Here is an 11,382-nt window from a genome sequence, read left to right on the forward strand (position 1 = left end):
GGCTGCTAATTACTTTGTTGAGTCCCCAACTGCACTAAAAGAAATGGATGTATTCTATTCTCTCTGATGACTCAAGCAGAGGAAGAAGATAGAGTAGTTCTAACCTTGATGAATTAAGCCTCAAAGATTCAGAGAGGACAATCATTCTTTCTGTTCTCTTAACGATTGTGGCCACTGTCTCTAAGTTTGGAATGTAAATGTGACCAGACATTGTCTGATTACAAAATAGCCCACCCAGCACCTGTCCCAAACTGCTCTTGAGGTAGCTGATGCTCTGACCTTGATGGATCTGACTGAGGTCTAGGGACTTGATTCTTGCCAAATCACTGCTCAGCTTGTTTGAGGCTCCAGCCTTAAGCCATGTAGTGGAAGTCCACATCCCCCCTGAAACAGAACTTCCTTAGGTTGGGCCAGTCACCACACCCTGGTCAACAGGGTATCCCCTTCTCCTGTCTGAGCTTATTGGGAAGCTGTGGACTATGAGTCTGACCATCTATATGCATCTCAGATGGTGAGGACAGTGAGACACAAATCCCCATGTAGAGCCATGTCCATCTGACACAGTCCTAGTAGCCGGCATGCTGTCAGACCTGCTTGAAATTACATACTAAAGGCAAGAGATCTTGGAGCATGAGTCAGCAGGGCACAGAGTCTCTGATCTCCCCAACCGAGCCTATCCTCCATGGAAGTGCAGTAAAATCCAATTTTCATAAAATATTAGCTTTCATCACCACTATTGTAGCAACCAGTGCTTGCTGGAGGCCTCCTCAGTTCTGAAGTGTCCAGTGCTTACCTGTGTGACCTCACTCTGAATTCACGAGGCGCTATGGATAAATGCATTTGGCTGTGAGTTATAGACGTAGAGACAACTAACTTGTTTGAGACCACTGAACAAGCTCACTTCAAATTGTTATTTTTTCAGTCCTGAGCACGAAACTCAGGGCCTTACATGTGTTAGTCAAGCACTCTACCACTGGGCACACCTCAAATCTCAAGTTTGCTTTTCCTTTTAAGAATCGAGTGAAATAGAGCCACCATCTATCAAATATCCCCTTGGTGCTAAGATGGGGTGCACTCAGGTCCCCTATGGGTTTCTAAGTGCCTTCCTATAAGGAGGTAGGCATCTCAAAGGTGTACAAATAAATAGATAATACCCTGTTTGTGTTCAGACTGAAAGACATTTGAACCATTATTGGAATTTCACCAATTTCTCATTTGTCAGTTTTGCATATTAGATCTAATGGTATTACAAGCACTTTGCAGATGATTTGGAAATTTTAGAGCACATTGTCCAGAAGAGGTTGGAATGCCCAAAGTAGCCCTTTACAAACATGGGGGATAGTGGCAATCAGACTGAGGAGCTCTTTGCTTATTTATCTTAGCGTAGAGCTTCTTGGGGCTAAAGCAGTGGTTCTCCATCTTCCTAATGCTGTGGCCCTTTAATACAGTTCCTCATGCTTTGGTGACCCCCAACCATAAAATTATTTTCATTACTACTTCATAACTGTGTTTTTGCTACTCTTATGAATCTTGACGTGAAGGATATCTGATATCACATTCCCAATGGAATTGCAACCTACAGGTTGAGAATGGTTGGGTTAAAGAGAATCCAGAGTGTTTCTAGAAACACTTAGTATGGTACTAGAAAAGTAGAAAGAAGTCAAGTGCCCATCAGAGAATGAAGAAATACTCTATCCACACAATGGAGTATCATTTACCCACAAAATAGACGGGGAGTCCTGTTTCATGCTTCTCCATCGATAGACCAAAAAAGACAGAAAAGACAAATATTGTGTGATTCTGTGTCTATGAAATGCTTACATGGAGAAATCCACAAAGGCAGGATCATTGGTGATTTGTGGAGCAACAGATGAAGGGTGAGGAGTGAAACCAGTGACAAAACATGGGGTGAATTGGAAATTCAGGTGTGAGCATAGCTTGTAATCCTAGCACTCAAGGGTCTCAGGCAGGAGGACAGTAACTTTGAGGCTAGGACCCCCCCCCCAAAATCCTGGAAAAACAAAAAGAATGGGGATATGAATATTAAGGTATGTGAATTATATCTCAGTAAAAACAAGTAAACCAAAAGCAAAAGAATAAAAAATGTACATTTTCCTTATCAAGTCCATTTTCCTTGGGAGTAAGACTCTGGGCTGAGCAAGGACTAAGCTTAGATCTTAACCTAGGCTTCTCTACTGGCATTGGCACAGCTGTGGGCAAGTGCCTCCATCAGTCTAGATACTGTTTTCACTGTTGTTGGGAGAAAATACTTACCAAGAAAGTGTGATAGATTATAAAATGCTCATTTAAAACTGCATTTATGACTAGGGAATATAGCTCAGCAGTGAGCTTGTTCAGCATGCTGGAAGTTCTAAGTTCCACTAGTACTAAAGCAAGCAAGCTAGCAAGTTAACTAAGCAGAGGCAAGGCATTACTACAGTGCTTGAGTGAACAGAGGCTGGAGGCTTGCTGAAATGCCATCTTCTACCACAGCCAGCTCAGAATCCCAAAAAGGTCACTTTTTTCCTGAACAGAAAATGCACATTGACTCTTACATTCCCTGGAGAAGGCCCCATGTCCCACTTTTGGAATTCTTTGTCTTAATAGTTTTTCAGGTCTTCCTGTTTCTGCCTACCCCCAGTTATAAAGACTTCTAAGCAGGCTTCAGCCACTTTTACAAATGCTGTTAGATTCTAAAAATCATACACTCTACACTGTACTCCACAAATGAGTCACAATTTAAATGTTCTGAAGCCATCGAATGTAGTGAGATTTGTTCTACTTACCCCTGCAAACAGGGCCCAGCACACTCTCTCTCTCTCTCTCTCTCTCTCTCTCTCTCTCTCTCTCTCTCTCTCTCTCTCTCTCTGCCTCCCTCCCTCCCCCTCTGTGTTCATATGACAGCTTTAATATACATGTCTTTTTCTTACTACTGACATGATCTGAGTCTGTATTAAACTAGTTCATAAAGATAACAATGAATTCAAGTAGAAACAATTCTTTCTCCCGCGATTATTAAAATATTTGTCTGTTGGTGTTGAAAGTGAAAGCACCAGGAAACCATGGTCAAATAGTACCCAAACAGTGGACAGGGGCCAGACCCTCTCTGCTCACTCTCCTGCTCACTCCTCAGACCCTAAGAATTCCAGCCCGTTTTCAAGGCTAGCTAGCTTCCAGCACCAAGGACTCACAGACTGTCAGCTTCAGTGCCACTTCAGCTCCATAATCCGCAGTCTGGAGCATAATTGCCTGAAAGCCTGCACCAATCTTCCAGAAGTGAGAAGGTAGTGTCTGCAGCCCATACAAAGCTGCTTTGCATTTGTCTTCCGTTCTATTCTGTTCAATGAATTCAAAACAGCTCATGATCCCGCAAGTGAAAGGTTCTGAATTCTCGCAGAATTCATGTTATGTCGAGCTTAATGTTGATCCTACATGGTCTACAAAGTGGACAGGCTTTGAGTTGTTAGCCTCTCGCCCAGGTACACAGTAGGGCACTGAGCACACACAGCAATTCCTTCATGGAAAAGACTGCCTGAGTCTGGCAGTGTTAGAGCCTGCTGGCCAGGCAGCAGCCGGGAAGCAGACAATGAAACGTGAAAACGCTCCTGGAGGGAGGTAGTGATTCCTCCTGAGCCCGGTTCTCGGTTTCTCAGTGAGCCAGGGTGGGGATGGGGTCTTTTCTTCTAGCTAGAAGACGCATTTTTCCCCTTTGAGCATTTGAGCTAGACAGAGTGTAAGATTTTAGTTACTTGCATTGTTTCTCCTTTGAATGTGTTTAAATGTGTTGAAATCTGGTGTGAAACTTGCCCCAGCTGGTCCCTGTGACCACCCCCAAGCCCGGGGTGATAGGTTACAATCTCCAGAGGGATGCATTCCGGGCCATCAGCCTCACAGAAGTCAGAAAGCTGCTCTGCACAGCGAGTTCCAGGTGTTACCCTATCTCGTTCCCCCCCCCCCCCCCAAGACTCCCTAACATAATCAATAACTTTTAGTAATCAGCTAAAGTTCATTTCCTTGTCCGGGTTTTTGGAGCCTTCCAATGTCCGAAAGGCGCTGTGTCTGAATCTCAACATTCTGGTCCCCTTAGGTGGCTCATTGCCAGATCTCAGGGCTCGCCGCGGGTTTGTGCCTGGACTTATTGAAAAGGAGACCCGCGCTGTGAAACTACAGCCCTCAAAGGGAGGGATTGGAAAGAGAGTCCCTAGGTCTCTAGGAAAGGAGGAGGCAGAGGGTACAACAAACGTTCTACATTGGGCTGGGGGCTGCAGGTGAGGCTGCAGCTTCTTTGCCTCGGGCTGGGTTCTCCTGCAACAGGTTTGCAGCTACAGTGCCGCTAGTCTGTCGCCTATCCATCTGCCAGATACCACCGGATAGAAGGCAGGAAGCATTGAGAAGAGGAGAGAAGAGAAGCCTGCCCGGTTCTCCCAGGGTTGCTTCAAATAGAAGAAGCCCAAGAGAGAGGTTCCTTGCCGGGTTTACGTTTACTTAAAGCAGGATGTAGGTAACTGAAAGGGTAAGAAGTCCCGCTCCCGACCAACATTCCTAAAGCTGGAGTTCCAGCGGCCACTACTCATTCTCCCTTGTTTCCGAGGTGCAGACCTGGTCCTGGCTTCTAGAATATAAAGCACAGAGTACATTTCCCCACGGAGATTTCAAGTCCTGGGAGGATCAGGAGTCTGTATGCTGCAGCAGTCAAAACAGACCCGTTTCTGGTATGACTGGACCCGGAGTAGGATGAATTCCTTAGAGTGTAGGGACCCCAATTTGCTGTGAGAGACGAGAACAGTAGTCCTGCATTCTTCACCAGGTGTAGAAAGCTATGGACAGGCTAGAGCGCGGGGAGTGGGATAAACCTACAAAGGAGTTTGTAGAGACAAGGATATGGGAGGCTTAAAAGATTACTAGCAGCCCCCTACACCTTAGGAGGGATGAGACTTTGGGGCTGGTTGCTAGAGCCCCCCAAAGCATCTCATGAGCCCGCGCTGCAAGCTACATCCCTTTGAACAGGTATTTGTGTTGGAGGGAGAAAGAGAACTTGCTAGAAATGGATGCTTAGCGACTCTGAGCTAGTCACGAAGCAAAGGTTCCTGTGGGATTCAGAGGGGGCTGGCTAGAGAGGAGGGGAAGCACAGACAAGGTAGTCGGAAGCAGGCTGACACCACGCTGTGGATTTGTCCAAAGCAAGGTGGTGACAAGGGCGGGAGTGAGGGTGGGGGTGGTCAAAGAGCTCTGATTGGTCAGGGGGAGTGGCTAGAGGTGGGGCTAGCCACCCCCTCGAGGCTTTAAAAGCTCACCGAGAGGGGCGGGGAGCTGTCATTTGCTCTCTGAGCTTCAGAGAGTGCGCCACGCTTTCCTGGAGCTCCCGGAGCTCCGAGTGACGGAGCGGGTATTAGCTGTTTGGACTCACTGAAGATCTTGAGCTTGCCTGGGAGGAATGGCCACGGTCCCCAAGAGCAACATGGGACCTACGAAGGCAATTCCCACCCCATTCGGCTGCATTAGCTGTAAGCTGCCAAAGCCCGACTACCCACCAGCGCTAATCATCTTCGTGTTCTGCGCAATGGTCATCACTGTCGTCGTAGACCTGATTGGAAACTCCATGGTCATTTTGGCTGTGACCAAGAACAAGAAGCTCCGAAATTCTGGTAAGCTTGCCCTTCTTTTCCCTAGGGAGCAGCAGGTTTGCAATCCCCTCTCCCAAATTCCTCCCAAGCCCGGGGGTCGGTGGGGGTGTCGTTATGCCTGGTTCCCCTAAACTTCGAGATTCACAGTGCTGGGGGGAGCTCAGGAAATTAGCGTGGGGCAGCTGAATGCAAAGCCCAGATTCGTAGGGTGCGCGGTAGCCTGTTGACTCCTGTGCCGTCGGAGACCAGACACGGAGGGAGTCAGTCGTCACAGGAGCGGAGAGTTTGGCTGCGGCCCTGGGACAGTCTGCTGAACTGGACACCGGAGGGCCGCCCCGCAGCAGAGGCACTGAAGGCCGGCCGAACTGTCTCCAAGGGAGCAGCGCGGTTCCGACCCGCTTTGCGAAGTAAAGTTCGCGAGCGGCCTCAGGGGCGCTCCCGGGAGCGCAACGCGGTGGCCGCTTCCAAGTGCCACGGATCGCCTCTCGCCGCTCGCCGCCGCCCCAGCGCTTCTGGCTCGCTCCCGGGTGGCAGAGTGCAGACCCCACGCCCGAGTGTCTAGCAGAGAGGTCTGAGCCCGCCAGAGCCGAGCTCCCTCTGCCCGTCCCAGAGTGAGTGGCTGGAACCGGAGAGCGGCAGGCAGCGGCGGCGAAGGCGAAGGCGAAGGTGGTGGCGGCGGACGTCCGGAGGTCTGTACTGGGGTGTCCCGAGGACCGGCTCAGGAGCTGAGCGCAGCGGTGGGCGGGTGGAAGGAAAGGCAGAACCAGGTAGGAATGAGGCGCGGACAGCAAGCCAGCTCCAGGGGAGGTAAGGGGCTCCAATTGCAAAGCGCTAGGACCTGGAAGCTGCAAGCCCTACTCCCCTGGTGTCCAACCCTGGCGGATCCGAGGTGGCTAGCGCGGGAAGAAGCTAGGCACAGAGTCTTGTTCAGCGGTGGTGTGGGGTGGGGTGGGAAAGGGGAATGGGTGTAAAGGGTTGAGAAGCTGCTAGTCTGGTTTGAAGGGTGGGCTGGGGAAGGCTATGAGCACGGGGAAGAAGGGTGAAGTAGCCCCCAACTCCCTTCCCTGACCAGGAGACAGTAGGGTGATGGCGCTTAGGGTCGTTTTCCCCCCAAGATTTCAGTGGCTTGGGAGAGTGCACAGATCTGGGAGGATTGAAAATAACGTAGCCTGGGGCTGGGGAAAGAGCCGCTGCGCAGCGTCCTAGTGAATTGCCGTATGGGGACAAGTTTAAAAACTCAGCAACGATCTCAGAGTCCTTAAATTTTTTCTTTTAAACTCTGGTGAGTGCTTCTGATTTCTTCTTTGTAGCCTAGAGACCTGCGGCTGAGCCTTGGACCTTACCTTTCACTCTTGATAAGGTACCCAGGGGAGATCCACGGAGCACGGACAACTACCTGGGAAGCTCACTCTTTCTCTCTTTCCTTTCCTCTTTTCTTCTGAAATGCAAATAAAAAGTTTTTTTGTGGTTGTTGTGGGTTCATTTTTAAGGTGTTTGACCTTTCTTTCCTATTTTTCTTTAGGACATTCATTATTTTGAGGGGAAACCCTAAAAAGAACCCCTTTTTGCAAAAAGCACGGAGGGCAAGTCTTGGTGCCCCTTTAGAAAAGCCCTCATTTTCTCCCACAATGTGTCAAACCAAAGCTTATTAGCAACGAGGTGTTTCCAAATAAAGAGGGCCCTGCGCCTGCACTTGGCCTCTTTCATCTAGGTTTTGTAAAAGGTTTTTTAAAAATGTTACTACTGTCCTTTGAATGGGTCAGGGCAGGAGGCAGGGTTTCCCCACAGCAGCGGTCCTCTTCAGCCTGGCAGGCTCCTGTGCTCAAGAGAGGAGGCTGTGCAGCATGCTTTGTGCGAGACCAGGGCTGAAACCCATACTTGCAGGGATTTCTCCTTTCCCCTTGGTCTCCTTTTTTGGTCTCAGACTTGATATAACAGGGTTTCTGCCCTCTTCTTAGGATTACTCTGAAGGTAGCTGGGGAGTGGTAAGTATTTCACTTGGTTGTTGGATATTACTGTTTAATTACTTTGAACAAGTCCCCAAGATCTTCTCAGGACGGTCTCTTTTGGTACATCTTCCTTCTGAAGGAAGAGGGTTAGTATTTATTATTATTATTATTGTTATTATTATTATTATCAGTGTTAATAATCGTAGTAGGTTGATCCTGTTTCTGGACAGCTCCATCTAGGTCCCTTTCTCCCACTTTCCCTTCCCTTCCCTACCTCTTCCAGTGTGGAAAATGTGGCGCAGTTCTATTTCTCTAAAATGGCGTCAGCAGGACTCTGCCCCTCCCCCCCGGATGTTTATGTGCTCGATGTCACCATGTCTTACAGTCTCACTTCATTCTCAGAGCAAGGATGACACTGAAAACAAATAAAAAACCAGTGGCAAGCACGGGTGTCCTAAACTTGTGTCAGAGCCACCTGGGACTTGCTTGTAAATAGGAAAGGAGAGGAAAGAAAGAAAACTGTCAGTCTTCAAAAGAATTCACCCATCCAGTTGACTGTTTGCTCCATTTTTTGAAAGGTGGCTTTTCAAATATTAACCACTGATTTTTGTCTCTCTCCCTCTTTTCCTTCCCCTTATGTTTTCCAGGCAACATCTTTGTGGCCAGCCTCTCTGTGGCAGACATGCTCGTGGCCATCTACCCGTACCCTTTGATGCTGTATACCATGTCAGTTGGGGGCTGGGATCTGAGTCAGCTCCAGTGCCAGATGGTCGGGTTGGTCACAGGACTGAGTGTAGTCGGTTCTATCTTCAACATTACTGCCATTGCCATCAACCGGTACTGCTACATCTGCCACAGCCTCCAGTACAAGCGGATCTTCAGCCTGCGCAACACTTGCATCTATCTGGTTGTTACCTGGGTCATGACTGTTCTGGCTGTCCTGCCTAATGTGTACATTGGCACCATTGAGTATGACCCTCGCACCTACACCTGCATCTTCAACTATGTGAACAACCCTGCCTTTACTGTGACCATTGTCTGCATCCACTTCGTCCTCCCTCTCATCATAGTCGGTTATTGCTACACAAAAATCTGGATCAAAGTGCTGGCAGCCCGGGACCCAGCTGGACAGAATCCTGACAACCAGTTTGCTGAGGTTCGAAATTTTCTAACCATGTTTGTGATCTTCCTCCTTTTTGCAGTGTGCTGGTGCCCTGTCAATGTGCTCACTGTGCTGGTGGCTGTCATTCCAAAGGAAATGGCAGGCAAGATCCCCAACTGGCTTTATCTTGCAGCCTACTGCATAGCCTACTTCAACAGCTGCCTCAACGCCATCATCTACGGTATCCTCAATGAGAGTTTCCGAAGAGAATACTGGACCATCTTCCATGCTATGCGGCACCCTATCCTGTTCATCTCTCACCTCATCAGCGCTATTCGGGAGGCTTGGGAGACCCGAGTTCTCACTCGTGCCCGCGTCCGTGCCCGTGATCAAGTCCGAGAACAAGATCGTGCTCGTGCCTGTGTCGCTGTGGCGGGAACCCCGAGGAACGTCCGGAATGTTCTACTGCCTGGTGATGCAGCAGCATCCCCTTCTGATCGTGCCTCTGTCCGTCCCAAGTCCCAAACCAGGTCTACTTCTGTCTACCGCAAACCTGCCTCTATCCACCATAAGTCTATTTCTGGTCACCCCAAGTCTGCCTCTGTCTACCCTAGGCCAGCTTCCTCTGTCCATTGCAAACCTGCCTCTGTCCATTTCAAACCCACATCTGTTCATTTCAAGGGCGACTCTGTCTATTTCAAGGGAGACACTGTCCATTTCAGGGCTGCTTCCAAACTTGTCACCAGTCACCGTATCTCTGCTGGCCCTTCCACCAGTCACCCTACATCCATGGCTGGCTACATTAAATCTGGTACCAGCCACCGTGCGACCACCACTGTTGACTATCTCGAACCTGCCACCACCAGCCACTCTGTGCTCACTGCTGTCGACCTCCCTGAGGTCTCAGCCTCCCATTGCCTTGAGATGACCACCTTTGGCCACCTCAAACCCGACATTCCTGCCTCCATCCTTCCCACTGTACCCCCTGAGCTTGCTGTCACCTCTGCCACCCCTCCTGATGCCACTGTAATCCCCATTCCCACTGGTGATTACCGCAAGGTCGTGCTTATTGATGATGATTCCGATGATTCTGATTGTTCTGATGAGATGGCGGTGTGAAAAGTGTTCATTTCAGGTTTCCCTGCTTATGTACTCCAGAGCGAGATACGTCCATTGTACACACTGACTGACACAGACGACACGGACCCCCAGACACAGTGGAAGTTCCATCTACCTTTCGGGCATACTCCTCTTTGGCACCCTGTACTTTGAAAGTGTGTATATATTCTTGCTATCTTAGAGATTAAATTTCCAAGTGTGATGTCTGTGGTTCTGAGGTCCTAAGCCTCTCTGTCCCCCTTTCCTGGTTTTCTCTGCCTCCTGCTTTCTTCTCCCATTCCCACAGGTGGGGGAGGAGTGCATGCGCGCTGGTCAAGGCTGTCCTGGTGGTTAGCTCTGTAATGTGACTGTGACCACGCAGCTTTATGTTGTGTGTAATCTATGCTGTACCTTTAATGGCAGTCAGAAAAGGATAGATAATGAAATACAGACACTTCAAATTTGCTTGTCAAGATTCCATGACAAAATATGACCCCCCCATTTGAAGAACGGAAATAGACAAGTTCTTATTAAAGTTCATTTTAATGCCTGTCAGATCAAGTGGCAAAAGGAACGATAGTCATACTAAGTTGATTCTATTTTGTGTAAATTTAAACATTGGTGCTGATTTTTATATATTTGGTTGCAAATGATGAGACATTTTTACTCTCTTTTTGGCCTGAGTTTTTCAAGTATTGACCAGCACATTCTTTTATTTCTACATTAATTTCTTCTGGTTAGTAATCCCAAATGTCAATTACAGTTATGTTTACAATATTATAATTCATAATCATTCTTTCAATCACCATCAGTTTTTACATCTTTTCATTCAGAAGGAATTGGAAGTGATAGCTAGAAGCAAGTTGAGTGTTAAGAAGCCTTGTCTTTGTGACCTTCCTGGTTGGGGGCAGGAGACGAGGAGGAAGAGATGGTAGTAGCAGTCCAATCATGATCAGTGACTGACACGATGTGAAGCACTTGATCTATGTCAACCAGACGGTGATTTTCCTTTAGAACTCAAGAAAGAATTGCCATTTAAATGAAATTTCAACTACTAATTCAAATTGACACTTTAATCAAAGTTTACTACACAAAGGCTTGTAAGGAAAACTTGTAAGGAATACTGCCTTAATTCTATTCTGCATTTGTGGTAGCAGTTAAATAAACGTGGTTCTGTGGCTTTAGTACATGGCTTTTTCTTCCTTCTATTGCTCAGGGCGGAAGGGTGTGGGGTGTGGGTGGAAGGGTGTGGGCCTGGAGGAGCAAGAAGACCTGGCTGCTAATTCCATCTGCCACAGCCTGAGCACCTAGGACCTCTCTCACCTCAGTTATTTTAATTAGCAAACCTTGGGCCAGCAGGGTTGGGGGTCACACTGGAGGAGATGGGGAGTAGGGAGGCACATGGAAAGGGGTGTTGCAGTTTTCTTCACATGGGCTGCTATTTCCCCCTGGAAGGAGTAAAGCTATCCCTCAACAGTGACCTAGAAATGTGTGTGTGTGTGTGTGTGTGTGTGTGTGTGTGTGTGTGTGTGAGGGAAGGGGGTGTGCAACTGTATGCATGTAGATGTCAGAGGGCAACTTCTAATATGTGGGTTCTAGGGATCAAACT

At 48.3% G+C, this 11,382-nt stretch overlaps 1 protein-coding gene across 1 annotated transcript; it reads left to right on the plus strand.

The window, feature by feature from the left end:
* Window positions 1–5,409: 5,409 nt before the first annotated feature.
* Gpr50 (G protein-coupled receptor 50) lies at window positions 5,410–9,996 on the plus strand. Its single transcript, NM_001191915.1, has 2 exons — window positions 5,410–5,645; window positions 8,221–9,996. The coding sequence occupies exons 1-2, from the start codon at window positions 5,435–5,437 to the stop codon at window positions 9,792–9,794; spliced, it is 1,785 nt and encodes a 594-aa protein (NP_001178844.1). The 5' UTR covers window positions 5,410–5,434; the 3' UTR covers window positions 9,795–9,996.
* The last annotated feature ends 1,386 nt before the right edge of the window (window positions 9,997–11,382 follow it).

The sequence above is a fragment of the Rattus norvegicus genome, chromosome X (assembly GCF_021556685.1).
Source record: "Rattus norvegicus strain SHRSP/BbbUtx chromosome X, alternate assembly SHRSP_T2T, whole genome shotgun sequence".
In the NCBI taxonomy this organism is placed as follows: domain Eukaryota; kingdom Metazoa; phylum Chordata; class Mammalia; order Rodentia; family Muridae; genus Rattus; species Rattus norvegicus.

Coding starts and splice junctions, on each gene's coding strand:
- Gpr50 (NM_001191915.1), top strand. CDS start 5,435: ATGGCCACGGTCCCCAAGAGCAACATGGGACCTACGAAGGCAATTCCC. Junction 5,646..8,220: donor CAAGAAGCTCCGAAATTCTG/GTAAGCTTGCCC, acceptor TATGTTTTCCAG/GCAACATCTTTGTGGCCAGC.